The 23,160-nt window shown below is 36.3% G+C and overlaps 3 protein-coding genes and 3 non-coding genes across 6 annotated transcripts; 4 read left to right on the top strand and 2 right to left on the bottom strand.

The window, feature by feature from the left end:
• Nucleotides 1-2,660: 2,660 nt before the first annotated feature.
• Nucleotides 2,661-6,485, bottom strand: LOC117371410 (zinc finger protein 227-like). Its single transcript, XM_033967091.2, has 2 exons — nt 6,222-6,485; nt 2,661-5,279 (listed from the first exon to the last, which is right to left on the bottom strand). Exons 1-2 carry the CDS (start codon nt 6,436-6,438, stop codon nt 4,393-4,395), a joined length of 1,104 nt encoding a protein of 367 aa, XP_033822982.1. The 5' UTR covers nt 6,439-6,485; the 3' UTR covers nt 2,661-4,392.
• Nucleotides 6,486-7,057: 572 nt separating this feature from the next.
• On the top strand, nt 7,058-15,602 carry gnl3 (guanine nucleotide binding protein-like 3 (nucleolar)). The gene is made up of 15 exons (XM_033967070.2): nt 7,058-7,174; nt 7,352-7,410; nt 7,997-8,137; nt 8,507-8,626; nt 9,107-9,178; nt 9,258-9,387; nt 9,910-10,013; nt 10,915-11,065; nt 11,141-11,228; nt 11,696-11,873; nt 12,465-12,607; nt 13,445-13,581; nt 14,551-14,705; nt 14,910-14,970; nt 15,306-15,602. The coding sequence occupies exons 1-15, from the start codon at nt 7,162-7,164 to the stop codon at nt 15,398-15,400; spliced, it is 1,647 nt and encodes a 548-aa protein (XP_033822961.1). The 5' UTR covers nt 7,058-7,161; the 3' UTR covers nt 15,401-15,602.
• LOC117371731 (small nucleolar RNA SNORA47) lies at nt 10,063-10,194 on the top strand. The gene has a single exon (XR_004541482.1). It is a non-coding gene; the product is annotated as a small nucleolar RNA SNORA47 (small nucleolar RNA).
• LOC117371729 (small nucleolar RNA SNORD19) lies at nt 12,648-12,721 on the top strand. The gene has a single exon (XR_004541480.1). It is a non-coding gene; the product is annotated as a small nucleolar RNA SNORD19 (small nucleolar RNA).
• On the top strand, nt 14,227-14,300 carry LOC117371728 (small nucleolar RNA SNORD19). Its single transcript, XR_004541479.1, has one exon. It is a non-coding gene; the product is annotated as a small nucleolar RNA SNORD19 (small nucleolar RNA).
• Nucleotides 15,603-16,008: 406 nt separating the features above from the next.
• glt8d1 (glycosyltransferase 8 domain containing 1) lies at nt 16,009-23,079 on the bottom strand. The gene is made up of 11 exons (XM_033966521.2): nt 22,995-23,079; nt 22,726-22,871; nt 22,522-22,620; nt 21,226-21,439; nt 20,735-20,852; nt 20,541-20,625; nt 19,808-19,920; nt 18,628-18,794; nt 18,028-18,140; nt 17,089-17,303; nt 16,009-16,636 (listed from the first exon to the last, which is right to left on the bottom strand). Exons 2-10 carry the CDS (start codon nt 22,739-22,741, stop codon nt 17,119-17,121), a joined length of 1,110 nt encoding a protein of 369 aa, XP_033822412.1. The 5' UTR covers nt 22,742-22,871; nt 22,995-23,079; the 3' UTR covers nt 16,009-16,636; nt 17,089-17,118.
• Nucleotides 23,080-23,160: the final 81 nt, after the last annotated feature.

Here is a 23,160-nt window from a genome sequence, read left to right as displayed (position 1 = left end):
CAAAAACCCACCTCTTCTCTCTGGCATTTAATACTAGCTAGACTGTGTTTTATTGCTCTTTTCTTATGTATCGTGTTATCTATATATTTGTTTTTTGTTGTCACGGGTTGGGTCGACAAAGTCTTTTTCAATTGTACAAGTGTTTGAATAATCCTACCACCTATTTAAAAAAAACCATAGCTAACGATTTCACCATACCAACAGAAAAAAATACTGAACTTGATGTCAGTTTTTCCGTGTGAATATGCCCAGCAATTACTTTAAGACTCTAAACCTAAACGGGGTTAAAAGATTATATGATGTAACTCGGCCTATTTTAAGTACCCATTTGAACAACACACAGATTTTAACAAATATCTTAATGATTGTCCAGTTTTGCCCTGATGTAGACCTGGATTGATCCCATATAGCCCTTGTTTAGTCCTGGTCCACGTTTACTTCCTGGTTTAGTCCCAGTCAACTTTTATGTGGTGTAGCCTGTGCAAAAGATCATCTATATCTTATAACTAAGCATATATAGACCTCGTGATAATAACATCTCCAAGACTAGCCCTGTATTTTCTAGTTCAATGATAAAAGCTCTTGCATATTTCTTTATTAGTGTCAGTCCTGTACAGTGCCTCCTTTGAACACATAAGCAGCAGACAGACACACCCGGGTTAGTCCTGCTTTGGATCTGGTTTTGGACTTGGTTGTGGCTGGACTTACAGAGGGGGACTCCTGATCAAACACAAGCTGCAGACTTCATTAGCCTCATTACAGACCGGCTCACATGGAAATAGGTTAGGTCTATCCCCACTCCTCTGCTCCAGCCAGACTCTCGCCAAATGGTACTCACTGTACATCTGCATATTCAAATCAAACATCAAACTGCTCTACTAAAACACTGAAAACACATGATTATATACTTACCATGCACGATCTGATTGCAAATGCTTCTGATAATTATTTAAATCTAAATTAAAATTAGACACAAGATATATATATATATATATATATATATATATATATATATATATATATATATATATATATATATATAATTTTGTACAATTTTACATATTTCTTTTCAGAGATTCTCTACTTTGCCTGTAGAATATATACAATCTTATCAGTACAAGGTGATTGTTTTGAAGACATCTGAGTAGATTTCTAAAGCAAAAGAGTTTTAGAGTGAAGATGATTTATAAAGAAACATAAATAGATTTCTGCATAGGGAAAAATCAAGGTTTGAGATTTGGTTATGGTGTAATGGATGAAATAGACCAGTGTTTCTCAAACGGTGGTACACGTCAGCTGGGTCCTCTACAGTTTGAGTATTTGTAAAGTGTACTTGTAGCTACATGAGAGCAGACCCAAAGGGAACTTGGCTAAACCAATCAAACAAACCCATACAGTACATCCCTCTGCCTGTGGGCTGAACCAACGCTGACTCCTCGTGGTCCATATTTCCCTATACAGGATTTTCCTTTTCACTAGAGGGCAGCAGAGAGTTGCCCCAATACTGGTAAATTTATGGTAGGAAAGTGCCTGTTCAAACTTTACTGGAGTGGAGCAATGTGACTTAGCTACTTTTGGAACTAACACATTAATGCTACTTGGTAAGAAGATTAAATACCCTAATTATTATGAAATGCTTGTTAAAAATATGAAAAAAGACAGAGAGACAGTGAATCCTGAATACCTACTTTATTAAAAATACATTTATTCCACATGTTTACACATTAACACTTCAGATAGTGAGAGGAAGAGGCTGTCTTCACCACATACTGGATTCATAGATTGTAAAAAAGAAAAGGCAAGTGAAAAAAATAAAAACAAGGCAATAAAACAATAACCCCAACTCCCTGCAGTCTGGAGGTTTTTTTGTTTTTGTTTTTACATGATCTGGAATAACAACACTGCCCCTGAGAAGACATTTGAACTGGATCATGATATGACATTTTGACATTTAGATCGCCCAACTAATAACTTAAAACATTTTATCTAGTTAATATATATATATATAATTTTTATTTTTTTTTGGCAAATTGGACATAATTTAAACAATTGAAAACCATTAGATGAACAGTAATGATGACACATAACCAAACTACCTCTAGTCTGTTAAATTGTTCTGTTGTGAAATTTGTAGTTTCCTGTGACATAAAATTTAAATCTATACACATTATATTTATTTGATTATGTGGGACTCTAAAACAAAGGCTTTCAGTAGCCTGTTGGTCAAATAAAGATAGCTGTTAGAAAAAATAAAAAAGCTAAAAGTTAACTGTATATAGAGTAAGATAGTGGCTAGAAGCATTAGTTTGTTAGTATTCTGTAGCAGTGTTTTTCAATGGAAGATTAAATGCTTTAACTGTTTACAAAACTTGCAAAATGAAAAATATCAGCAATTATAAGTTTGGGAAGAATTTGGAATAATCTGAAATGCTCAAAATGTAGTTAACAATTTGGCACAAAAACTAGGAACTGCTTTGGATTGCATCTTCAGAACTATTTTTATTTTTACATCAATATTTAGCCAATTCTGCAATGCCACAACTCTTAAAATGGATACACCTCATACGAAATGGCATTGAATCAAAAATATAATGTAAATCCAATCAGGATCGCAAGGATTGGAGTCAAATTATCTCACACTAAAAAACTCAAGACATATGTGACATACAGACGTTTTATTGTAAGAAGTAAGACAATGTAATGTAATAGTTATACAATAAATCTAAAAATAGAATAATACATTTGTGACCAGTGCCAGAATGCCTTGTAACAAAATAATGACAAGTTTATCTACATAGAAACTGGCAGCTATGTCCATCAATTATACACTTATTCCATGCAAATATCATCTAAAATGTTGCTAAACTGTGAATCTAAAATAAAAAATAGAGAAACAAAGAGATATAAAGATACACACTGTGCTGCTAAACACTGTCGGAGTCATTATCGTGTAAAGTCACAAAAAATAATGTGGAAGACTAATCGGAAAAGTAGTTATTGTCTTAGAATGTGCCTGATTAAAAAAATAAAAACGTATAAAATTGGCTATAAGGGCCTATGAAGACACTGCAATAGGGCTAGGAGACAGATCCGATCATTTTCAACATTTCACTTTAAACAGTCAGAAAAGACTTTACAGTTGTTTTGCTTGGTTTGCACTACCAACGTGACAGAAGTATAAATATTGGACTTGCAGAAGCCAATTTATTATGTTCAATAGTTTTAAGTATTTTTTTAAGTTAAGTAAATTACTTTTTTGGCTAGGATAGAGGATTTTTCCTCTTCTATCTCTGGTACTATACTGAAATCTGTTGCAAAATGACAATGCCAGCTTAGGTAAGATAGACCTCCAGTAATCAACAGTTTAAAGTTATGGTGAAGGCAGACTATTGTGTTCTCTGTATTTGGACCATTGTTAAATACAGTTGGGGTTAAACCTGTTAAAAGTAGGTTTACTGACAAGAGTACCTAGCTGGAGGATGGACATATTTTAGGTTCATGGGGGAAACTAGAGTCCCTGAAGGATGCATAAATAGATAGATGGATAATAGATTTTTCTATGAATATTTCATCCCATCACAGAAAACATGTCGTTTTATGTGGCGAGTTCATTTAACAAGTCACTGTAGCGCTTTGGTAAGCTTGTCATGTTTGTACAGCGCAATATATATCCAAGCTTTTACACATTATAGCTACTTGACTCAACTACACAGATGTGATCAATAGAAGTGGGATTTCCCTTGTAAAAAACTAAAGCTAAAAACACAAATTGTACCATGTCACCCAGCCCTATTTCTCCTTATGGCAGAGATTGCGCATTTAAAAGACATTTTCACACTGTAGGAATCTTTTAGCAAGCCATTTCTTAGAACTCGTTAAAAAGTTGATTCCTACTGTAAAAAAAAATACCATAGAAAGAACACATGGGTTAGGGAAGCGAAACAAGACTAGAGCCCCATTCACACATGCAGTCTGACCTGGAAATTTTCCTGCATTTTCCCAGAACAGGATCATGTGTGAACGAAGCCAGCCCTGCATTTTTGATCTAGCAATTCCCCGAGTAAACTACCAGGAATATGCAGGGAAGGCTTATGTGTGAATACAGTCAGAAATCAAGGAAACCAGCCAGTATTATCGCTTGGTTTCCTTGGTTACCAGTTTCCTTGGTTGCACTATACGGATACGTTCCATTCTCATTCAATTAAAATAATGCAGTACTGTGTTGCTATGTGAGAGAGCATAGAGAGCCAAATGCCAGGTTATGTGTGAACAGAGCAGACCTGACAATGCTCTGGGACTGCTGCATGTGTGAATGGGGGTCACTGCGGAACGCTGAACCTGGAAATTTACTGGGAACTATGTGTGAATGGGGGGTCTATAGTATTTACTCCCTTATTGACCTGAGAAGTATTGCCCGTCACGGTTGTGGGTTTGGAGGTGGCGTTTGATTTTGTCTGAACGGCTGAAGCACTTGCCGCAGACTGGACAGCTGTAAGGTTTCTCTCCGGTGTGAATTCTCATGTGCACTTTGAGATGAGCCATTTGTGTAAAACCTTTGCCACAAATCTGACATCTAAACGGCTTCTCTCCTGTGTGACTACGCTGATGTTCCTGTAACCTACCGGATGAGCTACAACATTTACCGCAAACGCCACATCGGTACGGCTTCTCGCGCGTGTGAACCTGAACATGCACGTGCAGATGGCCCATGTGACTAAATGCCTCCCCACAAACTTTACAACAGAACGATGACGACATATGTCCCGGGATCGGTGACTTCTGGTGCGGGCATTCTACATTGTTGCTGGCCGCAGCTTGGTTACTCATGTGAGAAGACTGCCCCCTAGTGGCTCTACCCTTCACCATCCCGCTTCCATTATCAACGCCTATAATGTCAATGTTTTCGTTGTTGGAGCAATTTGGGTTGACCGGCGCAAGAGGTTGTGGGTTAGGGTTAGAATTCGGCTCGATTTTGCGAACTGGGTTTCTACTAGGCACATCTCGCTCTCTATTCTCGACTCCCTGCTGCAGATTGGAAGAGTGGGGCGCCTCTTGTGGATAGTCGGAGCGTTGCGGGGGGTAGAGGTTCTCGGATGCGCTGCAGGAGGAGCCATGTTGGTTGTGTGGATGCGGATGGGGGTCAGGGCCTTGGTTTTGGCGGTGGTCGCGTTTGTCCTTGATCTGAATTGGGATACGCTCCTCGTGGCCCATGCTTGGGCTCCACTCGCGGCGAGGGTGTTCGCCGTCTTCATCGTCCAACAGACCCATGGAGGGACGGTCTAGAAATGCAATAATGTAATACAGAAATTAAATGTGTGAATTAAATAAAATACATAAAAACAAAGCATTAAAGATAGTCTGTACTGTATCATTAGGAAATATATCAAAGCAAACAGGGTTAACATTTGGTAACATGATTCAGTTATATGTCATAACATTAGTCTCAATCAAACTAATGCAACCACATTAGTGCAAAGTGTAATTACATTATATATTTTATATTGATATTGGTTTATTATTATTTTAATGATGACAAGTGGAGGGGAAACTGTCCGGTTAATAAAATGCCCAGTAGAGTGGATTGAATGTACACAAATAAGTCTAAGGAGGACCCTACTCCAGGCCTAAAAATTGTAAAATGTTTACATTAGACATTAGGACATACAAATGCGTGGTCAATATAATATGCAACCACATTTTCACATACTTCTTTAAACAAGAATTGTTGACAATGTCAAAATTAGGACTAACATTTAAAATCAATTGTGATTTTGGGCAGATTTACTGGTCGTCTGAGGCCTAGCTCCACCTTTTTTCCATACACCACTACTCATTTTAAAACGGTGAAATAACGATCACAATTTACATTATTTTTTAAATTTCAATAGAAACGACCTGTGCCTGTAAGTGAGTGTAGCTGCAGCTGCATTTTTCACGTCGGCAGAAAAAAAATGCACGTAGGAGGACTCCCACAGAGCCGCTATCTCAAGTCAAAGCTAGTTAGCTTATGAACAAAGGTTGCTAACGCGCTAGCCTCCTTAAAACGCCAACATTAAAGTCAACGATTTGATTTAACACTAGTTTCAATATTATGCTTAGTTTGTATGATGTATAGACCCATCCTCTTTTTTTACTACACGTCTATATTATGCAATCATTCTCACGTAAAAAGTGAAAATTTAACAAGATCCCTGTTAGCATGGTAGCATTAGCATTAGCACCTGGCCATATCTCGATGCCCGCGTCCCGAAGCCTGCGCCTCAGATGATCGTTCTCCCTCTCGCGGATCGCAATCTCCTCCTGGTACTCCAAAATGGTGTCTTCCACAGACTTGTAGATCTCCTGCGCTGCGAGCATTAAGCGCTCGGTCAAAAACACGTTTAAAAACTGCAATTTGGTCATGTTTATTCGGGTTGAACGGAGCCGTCGCGCTATCATCCAGAACGGGCCAAAAGGATGCTCTACCCAAATCACGTGACGGGGTTTGCTCTGCATTTGTTTCCCCTGCGCATGTCACAAATTAGCTTATCAAATATTTTAGTCTTTTATTAATGCTTTATCCAGTGTTTCTAAATAATAGGGGGGACTAAATGGACCCCCATAGTCTAATAACAAGCTGAACATATAATTGGTCAAATAAATTATACTTCCAGCAATTACACTCCCAGCATTACTGTATTATCATAAATATATAGAAGTACTATATTTACTCCCAAAATTGTGTCAGATAAAAAGATTTAAATATAGATCGCTTGTGTCACCAGTCCCAGTAAATAATATATACAAGTGACTGCATTTCTGTATAGTTTTGGAACAGTTGTAGCCTATATTTATTGTAAGTGGTCTCTAATAAATTCAAAATTGTGATTAAAAAGCCCAAGTTCGCAAAACCTTGTTCATTTATTAAACTATATTTCAGCAACTGAGAGTAAACTTACGACTTATAATAAAAAATGTATTCATACTTAATTCCCCCCTTTATAAATTTCCTGTGTTTTAATATACTGTACTGTATTTATTTATTTATTTATTTTAAAGCAATTCCCCCCCAGTCCACAGGGGGCGCAGTCGCCACGTGTCTCAGCACAAACCTCGTTCATTCCTCCCTGCCCCACGTGTGTGTCAGACAAGTCCTGCACATTTAAGATCTACGGCTAAAATATGAAGCGACCGAGTGAGTAATCTTTATAATTCAACATTTATATAGTAAAATTGACCAAAACATGCAGATATGTAAATTTATATGTGATGAAATGTGCGTTGATTTTGATCTCTATTACCCCTGCTCAAGCAGTGCTAGCATACGTTTAGCATCGTGTCTAAAAGTCACTGACTTTGGTTTTTATTCCAGAGTTAAAGAAGGCGAGCAAAAGGGTGTCTTGTGCCAAGCGTTACAAGATTCAGAAAAAGGTAAAAAAAAAAGAAGTATTGTTATGGTTTTGACAATAGCGACTTGCTATTCAATTTACTTCCAAACTATTAGCTGCAATGGAAATAAAACAGTAACTCTAAAAAGATTTAAGATTTACCAATCCTTTGTAAAGAAACCATTACAACTACACTCTTATGGCAGCTTGCGACAAAATTGCCATGTTTCTTCTGTTGGAAATTTTACCCCACATTTCTTGAGTAAATTGGTTTTCATAAAGCTACTTTCTGCTCAATTTAATGTCTAGTGTCAACCCAACTGATGTCAACTAATTTGTAAGCAATACTATGCACGATGAGACAAATTAATCTGATAATCAATAAGGCATTATTTATATTTTATATTATTTAAGTTTGCACTGTACTTAATTTTGAACAAACACTGGCAGTTGGTTTTGCCAGTTGAAAATCTTGTGGCAAGAAACCTTACCCACCACAGTATGATTGGGGCATTATCTAGGGCATCTGGCATACAAATTAAAAATAGATTCAATGAGTGTAGCTGGTTTAAATTATTATGAAGTACAGCAAACAGTGTAATAGTTAAACTTTCCTATTTTCTCATCAGGTCCGGGAGCATAACAGAAAACTCAGAAAGGAGGCAAAAAAGAAAGGAATCAACAAACGTCCTAAAAAAGACCTTGGGGTCCCAAGCAGTGCCCCCTTCAGAGAGGAGGTCCTGAGAGAGGCCGAGCAGCGAAGACTTCAGGTAAACCAAAAATTCAATATGCATTATATTTGGATAGTTAGGCCAGCTACAATGCACAATATATTAGAATATCTGTGTTGTAGTTTAAGATTGTAATTGTAACAAGAAAGATTGGCAGTTTTTTCTTATAAACCATAACAATTTTTTGTAGCACTCAAACAAGATAGAAAGTTCGCCAGATGAATTGATTAGTAGTGTAGCCTTGAATTTTTTGGTTTATTTACATTTCAGCTTTTTAACTTGCTCATTAAAAGGAGATTTACACAAGTGGTTATTAAATATTGTGTTTTCCCTGGTTACAGGGAATTTTAATTTGCTACCCTGGATACATTTTGAAGGCTCTAAATAATTTTCCTTTTTTTATGGCAGATTGAAGAAGAGAAGGAGAAAAGAAAACAGGCCAAAAAAGAGGAGAGGGCCCAGAAACGAAAGAAGGAGAAGGAGGGAGCAACTAAAGAAGCAGAGCCCAAAGTCAAGAAGGCTCGAAAGGTAAACTCACAGCTGCATGATGTTTCTATGGCCTGAAATGTTTGTAGTAAGTGGACAGTAGCAAAATTATTTTATTATGCTCAATTATTGAAAGGTTGGCGGTTTGATTCCCGCCTCTAACAATGGTTTCTGCATTTTATCTGTAGATTGGTTTTACAAAAATCTCCATCCACTTCTAACTACATGTTTGAGGTCTCCCTCTACCTCACTCAATCCAAAGTTGTGATCTAGATTTGATCTTGGACACTCATTATATTGCTTTCATAGGAAACTAAGGCTGGGTTCATACTTGTCCTGGTTTGGTTCAGGGTTGAGCCCTGTTTAGTCCTGATTTAGATTTTTTAAAAGTCCTTTTTAAGTCCTGGTTTAGTTCTGGTCTGTGATGTGGTTGAATTCACCTGTCATTCACTCAAAACATGGCCGAGGAGGAGGAGGTTGTTACTTTCATGATTTTAACCTTACCCTCTTATTCTTCCACAGGACGAAGCTGAAAGAAAACAGAAAGCAGTTGAGAAGAACTCAAAACATTATCTTTGTTCAGAGTTAAATAAGGTAACACACCTATTGGTAAAGCAGTACATTGTCTATATATTCTCTTTCAGTGTTTTAAATCAGAACCTGATTTCTTTAGGTAATAGATGCGTCAGATGTTCTTATTGAAGTGCTCGATGCCCGGGACCCTTTGGGCTGTCGGTGTCCACAGCTCGAGGAGACAGTTCTACAGAAAAACAAGAAACTAATTTTTCTATTAAATAAAATAGGTGAGTATTATGTATAGTAGGGCTGTACAATTTATCACAATTCTAGTTGCTCTAAATATTAAATGACAAAGGCAGCGGTTATTTAGATAATAGGATGTCCTGTATATTTTTGTTTTGTTGTACCTGTGTTTTAGACCTACAAGCATGTTCTGTAATGCAGGACATCTTTGTATTAGTTTATCAGTTCATAGTTCAGCCTTTTCTCAAATGTTAACTGCCCAAGCACAGCCAATCGGAGGGCTTTTTTCAGCTCTTACTTCTGGGTTGAGAAGAAATAAAAAATAATTCATTAGCTACAGATAGTGCGCAGTGGTCTCTTTATGTCACAAAGTAAGTTTCTGATGAGGAAACAACATAGCTCAGAAAATAGGGCAATATGGACCCTTTTAAATAATAACCTATTGTGGAGGGAAAGAATAACCCTTATTTTGAAGCAGCTAAAAACTTGTAATATTATAGTATTGAATTGTACTGAATTAAAACTCTAACTGAATTACTGAATTATTGTTTCTGTGTTTAAAGATCTAATACCCAAAGACAATGCAGACAAGTGGCTCAAGTGTTTACAAAAGGAGTTTCCGGTCGTTGCGTTCAAAGCATCTACACAGATTCAAGACAAAACTATGGTAAGTTTAATAAAAAGTGAAGAATATTTCAGGAACTAATGTAACTGTATGGAGGATTGAGAAGGTTAAGCCGCTCTGAAGTGCTGCTCTAACTGGTTATAACCTCCGAAAGAAAAAACTATGCATTCATGTAAAATCGCTCTGCTATGTGCAAGAGTGATGAAATGCTTGTGAACAAATACATTTTATCACTATTTTGATTCCTTTCCTCATATTATGTGATTTTAATTAACTATAAACGTCCTCCCTTTTTTTTTTTTTTTTTTTTTTTACCACAAACCTATGAGAGAGCTGAGTAGTTAATTTTTTGTGCAGCTGTCTCTTTGTACTAAAGTTTTGTGTGTATTTTTTTTTAGGCAGGAGATTGACCAAAACAAAATATTGACCTATGCTAGAGATTTTAAAAGTCCAAATATCAGCCTGATATATTAATCTCACTCTATTTATCACTGTTGATTTTATATTTATTTATTTTAATTGTTCATTATGGTGAAGCCAGTAGACAGCACTTACATCACTGCAACTACAAGGAATTTAGAATCTATCTCAAATCTTTAAAAAATCGTGCTTGTTGTTCATGCTCATTGTTATTTCTCTATTGAAAAAAAATAAACAGTAGAGATGGATAGATTTAGAAATGGACATATAAAAGTATTCAAATTTAATGCAGATAAAAAATGCTGAAGCTAATGTAGATGAAATGGGTTATACATATGTAATGTCATTTTGTTTTTACAGTTTTCCTGATTTCTACATTTATTACAAATCACAAAAATGAGATGCAAATAATGCACTGAAAAATCCAATCTTTCTTTTAATCTATTTCAGTTGCATCAAATCCCAGGACATCACATTGCTGATAATGAATAATATCATTTATTTTTTGTTGTGATAAATTCAGCAGGAGAAGAAAAGCCGCATCACTCCTTCAAATGGTTTGTTGGACAGATCGCGAGGAGCCACCTGCTTCGGACAAGACTGTCTCTCAAATCTGCTCACGAGCTTTTATACCACCTCCAACAGAGAGGGAGCGTTCAAGGTCGGACTTGTGGGTAAGTAGACATTTTGTAAGTTTTGATGATGTTTACATGAAATCTTTGGGTTTAAATTGTTGTATACGTTGTTAGGTTTTCCAAATGTGGGAAAGAGCAGTGTCATCAACAGTGTAAAGGGAGTTCTGGCCTGTAATGCTGGAGTGAAGAGAGGCATCACAAAGTAAGTTATTCAATAGTTTTTATTGATTAAACACTTTTGAACATACATAAACACTACACAAAAAAACAACAGGACAGCAGGCACTTTCAAATGGAATATATATATATATATATATATATATATATATATATTCTCACACACGCATAAAAAATTAGGCTGGAATTGGACATACTGATCATAAAGTAAGTTAAAGAGTGAGGCAGTTGTGGTTTGCTATAAATGAGCAAGAGCAAAAAATTAGAGCCCGGGACAATACTGCACATCTCGGGTTTGTAAAATCTTCAAGTGTGTGTCCACTCATGGACACAGGTTAAACTACAGAAAAGTGAAACTAAACCATGTGGTGGAGCACGTGTGGTCTCTACTCTGACACCAGCTTACTGAACTTGCTTACCAAAACGTGTATATTTTGTATTTATTATAATTTGACTGTTTGAGTCTGATGGCCTCCTCTGTCCCCCCTATAGGTCGATGCAAGAAGTACACATTCTGAAGAACATAAACCTGGTCGACAGCCCTGGGATTGTGGCCCAGGACTCAAACCCGGCCCCAGCTCTGGCCCTGAGGTCTCTGAGGGTCGAGGAGGGACTGGAATCTGAACTACAGGCAGCAACAACACTGCTCAAGCACTGTGATAAGACTCAGGTGAGAGGAGGAGAGAGGGGATGGGGAGGTCACCAGAGCCGTTGATAAAACATGGAAAGGCCCAGTTTGTGCACATTTAGGCTGTAGCTATGTGTTATTAAAAGTTAGTTGGTGTATGGAAGAGACTAAAACGTGTTCTAAAAAGCTTGACTTGACTTTGACCCGTACTGTATAAAGAAGTGAACTAAGTGTGACGTCACCCATAGCATTCGGCTCCAGCCAAAAGAAGCTCATCAGTTCCAGTTCTGGACAAAGTAGCGAAAATACCAGAATCATGTAGTGCGGGTTAGTACGAACATCTTAAGACCAAAATGACGAGTCTGACAGCAGCAGGTACAGAAAGAGTCACTTCCTATTTGAAAAGTGGCGACTAGAGGTTTAGCTATGTCCATTTATATATACAGTCTATGCTTTAACTTGAGCCAGACGACTTGTAATAACTTGAGTTTACAGTCTGATTGTATATCCAGTGAAACGGGACGATGTCATGTAACCACTGCCTGCGGAACCTGAAGAATGTAAAGGCACAGGACTTCAATAAATAAAGTGGATGACTGAATTTCCTTTACACCCTCTTGTTTGTTGATTCAGGTCATGCTGCAGTACACTGTCCCAGATTACAGAAGCCCTCTGGAGTTTCTCACAATGTTCGCCAAAAAACGTGGATTTCTGCAGAAAGGGGGAGTGGCCAACACAGAACAGGCAGCGGCGGCGTTTCTGGCTGACTGGACCGGGTCAGTACAAAGAATAAATGCGTTAGATTATGTGGATGTTTGGAAATGAGGACAAAACGCAAGTCTGAAATTCATTTTGAAGACTTATAATCCAACTCTGATCCAGACATTACAGTCCAGTGATTCTCAAACTTTTGAAATATTTCCCTCAAACCCGAAAAATTTAATAAAGCTGCTTTTCTATATGAACCAAGATATAACTGGATTAAATCTCATCAATTTAGCCTGAAGTAATTGCTGTCTTATTTCTTAGCCCAGATGGTCACAACAAAGTCCAAGGTTGGTTCTTTACTGAATCTAAGAACTCAACCAGGGCTAAAACTGGTCTTAAAGATTGGACTTGATTTGAACTGAAGCACTAAAACTGAACCAAGCTCTAAAACTAGGAGCTAATTTTAACTGACTAGAATTTATCTGTGTAATCCCTCAGTCATCCAGGTCTGATCCATAGCAAAAGAAAAATAAAATCTCTAATCGACAAAGTTGTAGGAGTGAAGACATTTCCAGTGTAGCTAGCTCCTCCCTTCAGATATAAAGCAGTGTCCACCATTAATCTGACCAGAACTGAAGAAGTGGCTTGGCTGAGCAGCAAAACTCCTTCACTCCTACAACATTTTGTCCAGTTGACAGATTTTTCTTTTGCTTTATCTAGGAGTAACATGGGTCAATATTGAATACAAAAAATGTTAACAAAACAATACAGGGACTGTTCACTTTATAAATAACTGCACAAGCCCCTAACCAGGTCTAAACTGGACTATGCAGTGGTCTAGACTTACTAATAACTAAAACGTGTCTAAATCATTTGGTTTGACCAGATTACTTGTTTTTGTTTAGTGCAAAGTTGAGTTACCACTGCAAACCTCCAGAGAATGCTCCTCTCCCTTCGTACATGTCTGAGGAGACTGTGGCTGAGATGAAGAAGGGATGGGACCTCAAGAGAATAAAAACAGGAAATGAAGAAACTCTGAAAGGTAAAAATATGATGGAAGAAATTTAAAGGTGCACTATGTAACTTTTGTGATTGAGGGTCTGTCACTTGCTTGTGTCCATAGAGATGTTATTACTTTAGCATCTAGAATTTATTGTGATAATTGACAAGTATTATTGTTGCTAAATAGATTCTTACTGTGAGCTGGTTCGTATCTCCATAGATCTGGCCTGTCTCCATGCTTATTGTGCTAATAGTATATTATGGTCGCTTATATCAGCTAAGCCACTAGGGGGTGGCCCCATGCTACTTCATTACTAGAAGAAGCCTGAAAGCACATGTAATGTTGCACTGCTACAGTGACGTTAATTAAAACTGAGCTAAGGTCAATCCACGTATGATTTTCTATGTTTTATTGTAAACAACACTTATCGCCATGGTGAAGTTTAATGCTATACTCTGGATCATTTCAGGCAAAGCAATAGCATGCAGGTAGCAGACCCCCTACAGAAAGGTTACATAGTACAGCTTTACATTTATTAGGTGCACTGTTTTACATTAGTTTGAACACACAAAGGGAGTCACAAATTGTATTGATTTGACTTCCTGGGACAAGTTGTGCATTAGACTGTATTTGCTGTATATAATATTAAAGTATATAATAAATAAACTGTATAGAAATGCTGTTTGGAAATGAGGACTAAACAAAAGTCTGAAATTGATTTTGAAGACTTATAATCCAACTCTGATCCAAACATAGACCTTCATATAGACATAACATAGACTTCTACCTCAGAAAACTTTACCATCCCAAGTGAACCCAACTTTATGTGAATACATTTTACTTTGTGTCAAATGTGGTGTTTGTGTAGAAAAAATGAAAGATTTTCTTTTTAATAGGACAAAATGAAATTGAATCATACATCATAGCCCTAAAGTAACTGTTGCTCTTACTGTAAATACTTTATAATGTGGTTTTTCATTGCAAAAGTCGCTCCTGTTTTTTTTGTAGCTGTGAAGTTTCCAAATCCAGCGAGCAGCATCAGTTTTACCTCCAGAGGACCGACAGCGGGACTCCTACAAGTCACTGAGATTAGGGTAAAAGAACAAGAACCCAAAGAGGAGGAGGAAGATGGAGAAGCAGATGAAAAAGAGGAGGATGAGGAGGTAAAGGAATTCATGTAAAAATAAAAAATAGGGATTCAAATATTTTTTTTTAACTCCAGTAATTTGAAATGAGGACAAAATTTCAGTCTTGAATTTTTGTTGAAGACTTCTAATCCAACTCTGATCCAACAGCTGGAAATGAATTGTGAAGAAAGAGGTCCGAGTATTAAGTGTCACAAAAATGTTTAAAAATGTTATTTTCAGATGGAGGAGGAAGTAGATTTACATGAAGAGGAAAAGAAGAGGCCACAGAAAAAAGTGACAAGTATGTAACATTTTTACTCCGACTTCAGGCCAAAATAAACTTCACTCCATAAAGTTGTGTATTATAAACCCTTTAAGTACTAAATGCTGTTAAACTGGGGTCAAAGTAGATTTGATTGTAAATGCTATCAGGATTTTCAAGCGCAAACCGCTTTTTAATAATTGTTTTTGCAAATAAGTGTCTGTAACTGAAAGTAGGAGATGCCACTTTCATTTGAAGGTGGGACAAACAAATCAGTAAACCAGTGACAAAAGGAGCATGTGATGTGTGGCCTATTTTATGTATATAATATTTCAGATGTCATAAAGAAAAAGGTCAATTATTTCTTTCTCTAGTTGCAGAACCTCTAGCTCTGGTCCGGCCTGTGGTGGTGAATATCTCCAACTCCACTGCAGACGACGCTTACGACTTCAATGTGGACTTCAAATGAACCAAGAGCCAAATGTTCTCCTCACTTAGACAGTTATGAAAAAAGGACTTTGTTAAAAAATATGGACTTTTCTATTGTCAGAAATAGAACATACCACAGCTGTTTTAACATGTTTGCAATATCTTTAAATGTTGTATATAGATTTGACTATAAAATAAAAACTATGTAATGATGACCATTGATTAAAAAGTACTTAAATCATGACTTAATGATTCAGTCAGCTTTCCCCAGCGCAGCCACTACAGATTTTAACCAGTGAATAAATGCATGAAATTGGCTTTATTTGAGGTCAGGTTACAAACGAGGTTAAATGGGAGGCCAACAGAAACGCCAAATGTTATTGGCTGTGGAGAAAGACAGCAAGTAATGGTAAAACGATCACATTTTTATATAACACTTTACATCAAGGAACCTCTCACTCATTCACTCACACATTCATACACCAGTGTACACAGACACTGGGGATGAGGTGGGTTAAGTGTCTTGCCCAAGGACACAAGGGCAGCATTTATCTGTTGGAGCTACAATCGCACCGCCAACTTTAAAGATCAGTGGACAAACACTACGAACTGAGCTACTGTCACTTGTAATAAAAATATACGAGCCAGTTTTGAATAAAAAGCTCTTTATTTAATGTATTTACAAAACTCGACATTATTTACAACTTTTATGAAAACAGGATAAAAACTTATTAAAACTGGCAACATCTCAGGTTAAGGCAGACAGGGCAAGTTATGAAAGTTTAGCACCAGTAAAAACAATAATAAAATACTTGGAATATAGTGTTTTTTGAATGTTAGCAGCTATAAAGCTAAGGCTAGTAGCTAAATTCATTACAGCTACATAAGAGTTGAAAAGGACATAACTTTGAATGTAGAAAATTGGCAAAATAAAACACATTTCTGTTACTATAAATGAAGGCAGACTGATGTTAAAATGTTTGGAGATACAGTAGTTGGACTAATTGTGTCATGTTAAAATGAGGGAAAACTGAACATTACTTTTTTTAAACTAAAATTTAAACTATAAAAAATCTAAACATGATTTGCAGGTAGAATGTCCACAGGTTAAGTGAGGTAAGGCTTTGGCGATAATAAAAAAAATACAATTGATGAGAGCATGATAGTGTTTTAAACCGAAAATTCAGACTTAACAGGGTAGTTTTTCCTGAGGTAAAATGTCGTCCAAAGTAGGTCCACTTGGTTAAAAAGGTCCCAAAACTTGACGTTTTTAAATCTGAAAAAATAAATTAATAAAAAAAATGCAAATATTAGTTTTGATTTTGGACTCATTTACTTAAAGTACAGTACAGTTTTTTTGTTTAGTTATTTATTTTTTTAGCAGTGGTGGAAGAAGTTCTTGTTTTGTTAAGTAAAAGTACAGATACCAGAGCAGAAAAAAATACTCACGTAAAAGTATCATATTAGAAAATCTACTTAAGTAAATGTATTGAAGTACTCATTTGAAAATATATTTAAAGAATAAAAAGTAAAAGTAATAAAGCTTAAAATGTGTTCAACAGAACAAAATTGTGACAATCTTTATCAAAATCACTACAATTCAGCACAAAAGTGTGACAAAGTGTGTGGTTGGTAGTTTGCCTTTATCTTTTTATTAAGAGGCTGTGTTCATATATTTTTTGGACTAAAACTTCAATTCAGTAGAATAATTATCCTGAGTAACTTCACCTTGTGTAAATGTCCTTTTTTGCAGTGGTATTATTCTTTGTCCTCGTGTCGTCTGATGGGGTGGAATTTTCCGGAGGGGTCCTGAATGTACCACAGATCCCAGAGATCAGTAAAGGCAGCGCCACGGCCCCAGGGTTTGTAATGGCCGTTCCAGTGCAGAAGTTTGGCCGCTTTGACGAACTGGAACGAGTAACGGTTACCTGCTCCTGTTGTACCTGGAAAACAAATACCATTTTTGTCAAGTTGTTCAGCATCTATTGATATTTTGCAACTGATGTCATCCTCATTCCTGAGGGTGTGAAGGTAACTGAAGGTCTGTTACTCAAATTAGACTTTAAATCTTTAATCTGAACTTTGCAGCAACACAATCTGACCATAAAGAACTGATTTGTGATTACAGTCACAAAGCTAGCATCAGTCAACAGTTTTTCAGTTAAACTCTCACCGTTTTTGTTGATAATCAAATGGATCGATGATGCTCGTATTGATCACAGGCTTCTGAAAATGTGTGTCATTTAAATCCATTTGTGTTGTTTACATCCATTCCATCCTCAAGATTTTAAAACTTATCAGGCTGTTTTTGCAAATATGTGAAAGTGATTGTCTAATTTTTAAAAACAACTATAAAACAGGACAACTGAGCATCTAGGCATGTTCAGTATGTAGATGCTGCTAATTAATATCAGTATTTGTGATTTCATTTTTGATTCATCAAAAAATGTTTAAATCAGTCCAATAATTTATCATTATACACGTGTTGTACGACAAAGTCAGATGAAGGATTGATCCTGGTTCTAATGTAAATAAATGAGCAATGAAGCTTAAGAGTTCACTGTGAAATAATCAAATACAACTAATTATATAATACAAAATATATAAAAAGTTTAAATTTGTACTCATAAACTTTACTATAACAAAATACTATGTGTTGTGTCTGACCCAGATGCCTGATGTGCCACATGGGGTCGATGGCGCCGTGTCGTTTGTAGAAGACGATGAGCAGAGGAGGAGTGATCACACTGTCACCCAGAGTCTTACTGTACAGGTCCTCACTGGAAAACACACATGTTTAAGGTTTAAAATTAAAAAAACAAAAAAAACAAACAAAAAAACAAACAAAAAAAACACGCTATAGAAATAAGTCGATGCCTAGTAAAAAAATAAGTCGTAGTTATAGTGACAGTAGCATGTGTAGTTGCAGTAATAGCAGCAGTAGTATTAGTAGCTGTAGTAGTTGTAATAGTAGTAAAGTATATTTATTGTAATAAGTTCCATCCAGAGCTTGAGCTGTAGATGTGATAGTGACAGCATCAATAGTAGTAGTTGTAGCAGTGATAGGAGTAGCAGCAGAAGTATTAGTAATAGTTGTAGTAGTAGTAGTACCTATAGTAGTAATGGTAATAGTATTTCTATATCCTCACTGTGTTTTGAGCTCCATCCAGTGCTGGAGTTGCTATAGTTATGGTGACTGTAGTAGTAGTAGTAGTAGCAGTAGCTATAGTAGCAGTGCTAATAGTAATAGTATCTGTATATCCTCACTGTGTGTTGAGCTCCATCCAGTGCTGCAGCTGCCCTGTGATGTTCTGGTTTTTCCACTCTGTCAGATTTGCGATAAAGACTCCAGGGTTAAATGAACATGTGTTTGCTCTTAGACCCAACTTCTTTATTGACTCTTTCCTGAAGTCCAGGAAACCCATGTAGTTATTCTGAAACAGATCATTTAAAATATAATCTAACCATTTTCATTTTGTTTATTAATGTAGAATATTTACAAAAGAATATATATGTTTTTAAATACATTTTTTAGAATTTACTATTACTAATCTATTTGCTTTTAACAATGTATTGATTATTATTTATTGTATTATGAAGGACTGTGTCCAAGCAATTTCCCTTGTGGACTTTAAGGTTTAAGGGCCCATATTACACTATTTCCATCTGCATCTATGTTAAAATGTTGGTTCCTCATCGAAAAAAAAACAACACACCAGAAGGTGTTTTGTTTCATTCACATGTTTAACACACAAACCCTGCATATTTAGGCTGCGTTCTCTCAAATCCAATCATTTGGATGATTTTAGCCCTTGAATTGCCAACCCCAACTGAAATAAAAGGTAAAAATAGCTGTTAACTTGAAAACTACCACTTCATGACATCACAAGGTGTAACACAGCATTTTGAGCCTGGAAGTCTAATAAGTCTAATATTGCAAGGTTACTCAAAAATGTGTGAATGAAACAAAACACAACTCCAGGTCTGTTTTTGAGGAGGTAATAACATTATAACATGGCTTTAAGCATAAGAGTCAATTTTGTGTAATATAGGACCTTTAATCTAAATGTATGAATTAAGTTTTTTAATTAAATATTAAAAGTGTCAATTTAAAGATGTATGAAGATGCTATTGCTTTGCCTGGAATAGTCAATAAGTTTATATTATGAACACCAAGATGAAACTAATACTCTAATATCCTTTCCAATCTGTTTTTAGGGATTTGTAATAATTAAATGGCTTTGAAATTTAAATAAAAAGAAAACAAAACACATTTATGAAAGTTATTGTGTAGTGAAAGAATGATGGATAATACTGTTCTTTTAATGTACACAGACTAACCAGAAAGTTTAGCTGTGATATAATTAAAACCATTGGGAGCCTGTGAGGGGGAAGCGTTTATGAAATGTACTATGCAAATAAAGTGGATTGTATTGTAGGTGGTCACCTGATTCCCAGCTCCTCTAATGATTCCTTTTGCAGAGGTCGAGTCACAGTCGTCTGAGAAGGCTGCAGCTTGTCCTGGTTTAAGATTGGTCTCAAACAGCTCCTGAATATCTCCTAAAACCAAACAAAAATTATTACCATTACCATTATACAAGTCGGAATTTGCACCCAACAACTTTATTATTTTGTCCACATATGTGAAAAATCTAATAAAATAATGTAATAATGTAATGTTGACTTATCTACACAATGTACTAAAGAAAATCATATAAACCTTCAAATTTGATAGTAAAAGCTAAAGTTAAATCTGTCAATTGGACAAAAAGTTGTAAGAGTGAAGATGCTACTCATCCAAGCCACTTCTGGTCAGATTGGTGGTGGGCACTGCCTTATATCTATCTGAAGGGAGGAGCTAACTACACTGAAACTGTAAACAGCAAGAAGGCCCCTTAAGGCTGAATGTAGGCCTTTACATTAAAGGAGCCACTCACCCATTCGAAAATTCATACACCAGTGCACACAGACACTGGGGGCGAGGAGGGTTAAGTGTCTTGCCCAAGGACATAACAACAGCATTCATCTGTGAGAGTCGCACCAACCTCAGGGTCAGTGGATCTGACCGTCCAACCAATGATGTTTATGTCGAGAGTGAGATTTGAACTGTCAACCTTCAGATCAGTGGACAAGCATTTTACCAACTGAGCTACTGTTGCTTATTTCTGAACATGACTTACCTTGTACAATAACATCATCGTCTAAATAAATGGCCTTCTCTGCCTCTGGGAAGTAAAGGGGGAGGTAGAATCTTGCAAATGCCAACTGCAAAATAAGTACAGACAATGTAAGTTATGTAAACTTATATTATTCTTATATAGTGTTACCACAGTGAAAAAAATGTTATGGGTTTGTGTTGTGTAACTTGTCTTACTGGTTTTGAGGCTTCCACGCTGTTTGAGTCTTGAGAAATTTTTCCTTTGAGGAGCTCTGGATCAAATATAACTATTCTATGTTTAATGCTTTTTAGTTTTGATTCACCAAGCCATGCGCTGTGGAACAAAAAAAAACAAAATTATAATAATAGGTCACACAATAAAAGAGCATCCATACAATGCAATTTTAACCATGGTTCCATTTAGGGCTGCATAAAATATAAACAAAAATAAATATGTATTGGCCTAAATGCAGAGTAACAAAAAGAGTATGATAGGCTTGCTCTCCAATTTAGACAGATTTCTGAACCATAAATATCAAAACCCAACCATAACGTAGACCCCAAGATGAGTAGTCTTTGCACTTGTAGACACTAACAGGAATCTGACAAATAAACTATGATGATATAAATTATATATTTTTATCCATCTGCATATCAACATTAGACAAATAACCTGCCCAAATCTCAGTTACACACCACAGACTTACTTGAGGTGCTGTACGGTGTGGTTGAGAGTGACTATAGTGAACACCACATTAGCTTTAGTGTTGGAGTAGATGCTGTTTATGGCCGTCATCGTGGCGCCCAGTCGGTCCTCAGTCGCTGTAATCAGAACCAAGATTTCATCTCCGGATCTGGGCCCTGAGTCTGGATGCAGGTTCTGAGAGAGCTCCGCTTCAAACGGAAGGACCACTCCGGCATCTGGAGAAAAAAGGGAAGAATCAACAAAAAGCAGCTACTGTATTGTTGACTTTTGCTCGAATTAAGCCTGAACTATTTTATGCATATTTTAGAGCAGAGTGGCTCCAATTTTTTTTTTATTTTTTTTTTACAAAATACCACCCAAGAAAACATTTGGCTTTCTGAGTACCCCCAGATATAAACCGGATCAATAACAAGTCTAAAACATGACTATTTCAGGTTTTAAGACCACTGCTTCAGTTCTATCCCAAAGGAGAACAAACTCAGTTAAAACTTTACTCTTAATTAAACAAACACTTAAACTGCAGGAGTCCACTTACCACACTTGTATGGAACAATGTTTTGTCATAAAGCTGTAAGGCTGCAGTACTGCTGACATGGCTACCACATTTTGTGAAGTACAACAATTTTGTCTACTAAAAATTTAAATCAGTGGTTCTCAAACTTAAACAAAAAACTTTTGGCCTTCTGAGTACCTCCAGATCTAAACTAGGCTATAACACATCCATAAGAGGACTATTTCAGAATTTAATTAGGACAAAGTTAGGTCTAAAATATGACTAAACCATTCCTACTGTAGTTCTGACCAAGAAATAACCCCAAAAAGAACAACAAACTGTATAATATCAACATTGAACTAAACACTTGAACTATAGTAGTCCACATACCACAGTATCTAAAACAATATTTTAGATAATTGAATGGCAAAATTACAATGAAATGATTTGATGTTGCTAATTTGAAGGCCTTTTCCCATTTATCTGAAGGTCAAAGTTTGATTATTTCTGCCACCGGAACAGTTCTTGTGTCCTTGGGCAGGACACTGAAATGCAATACCCACACAAGTTTTTCCCTATTTCAGTGAAAGGGAAGAGTCCATCTGTGTTAGTTTGTAACAGTCCCAATAAAAGTGATTTTTATAATGCAATTTACTTTGTGTCACATTTAAATGATCAGGGTTAAAAATGGTTCCCACGGTCACACCAGCTGAGAACCACTGGCCTCTTATTTGTCTGTGCAGATTATTGAACTAAAACACTGGGCCAAAATAAACCACCAATTTTAGTTTATCATAATTTTACCTGGATTCTCTTTGTGTAAAATGTCGCTGAGACTGAGGAGGTTTCTCTGAACAATAATAAGGAAAGCCACAGCCAGAAGCACCAGAATCACCAAGTTTACTGAAAAACACAGATTTACATTCTACACTGAGCAATTCAAGAATTAAAAGGCTTACAGACGAATGCAAATATAAACCAAATTGTACATTAAGAAATAATTCTCACCTTTTCGTAGTGTCATAATGGCGTCTTCATTCGTCCCTTTAGTGATTTTAGAATTGTATAAAAACTAAATTTAAGACGCGAAATAGATGATGTAAGGAAAGGCTGGAGGAGGATGAGATGCTAACTGAGGTCAGCTGCAGCGGCGTCTACAGAAAACAAAGATCATTTAAAAATTCCATTATAAACCTCAGTCAAAACATGTAGATAAATGAAAATACAATAAAAATGCATCTTTAAATCAAATAAAATGGCAAAGAAAGACAATTTACCTTGACTGCCAAACTGCCAACTCAACATTGGCAACTTTATTTGCTATCGAGGTTGGCTGTAGTAGGGTTACGGTCATATTTCCTGAACAAAATAGCAGTAAAACATATGTAATAGTGTTCTTTAAAAATACGTATCTGAATATAAGATATGCTGTAAGTTCAATAC

Source organism: Periophthalmus magnuspinnatus, chromosome 5 (assembly GCF_009829125.3).
Source record: "Periophthalmus magnuspinnatus isolate fPerMag1 chromosome 5, fPerMag1.2.pri, whole genome shotgun sequence".
Lineage (NCBI taxonomy): Eukaryota > Metazoa > Chordata > Actinopteri > Gobiiformes > Gobiidae > Periophthalmus > Periophthalmus magnuspinnatus.
The sequence above is the reverse complement of the archived record's forward strand: the minus strand, read 5'-3'. Positions and strand labels throughout refer to the sequence as shown.

What these genes read in the sequence shown, in the direction of transcription:
- LOC117371410 (XM_033967091.2), bottom strand. Translation starts at nt 6,438, where the DNA reads ATGATAGCGCGACGGCTCCGTTCAACCCGAATAAACATGACCAAATTG. An exon ending in GGGCATCGAGATATGGCCAG is followed by an intron (nt 5,280 to 6,221) that starts GTGCTAATGCTA and finishes TTGCATTTCTAG; the next exon opens with ACCGTCCCTCCATGGGTCTG.
- glt8d1 (XM_033966521.2), bottom strand. An exon ending in TTTACACAAAGAGAATCCAG is followed by an intron (nt 21,440 to 22,521) that starts GTAAAATTATGA and finishes TTTTTTCTCCAG; the next exon opens with ATGCCGGAGTGGTCCTTCCG. An exon ending in TGGATGGAGCTCAACACACA is followed by an intron (nt 18,141 to 18,627) that starts GTGAGGATATAC and finishes TGTGTTTTCCAG; the next exon opens with TGAGGACCTGTACAGTAAGA.
- gnl3 (XM_033967070.2), top strand. An exon ending in GTTACAAGATTCAGAAAAAG is followed by an intron (nt 7,411 to 7,996) that starts GTAAAAAAAAAA and finishes TTTTCTCATCAG; the next exon opens with GTCCGGGAGCATAACAGAAA. An exon ending in GTGAAGAGAGGCATCACAAA is followed by an intron (nt 11,229 to 11,695) that starts GTAAGTTATTCA and finishes TCCCCCCTATAG; the next exon opens with GTCGATGCAAGAAGTACACA.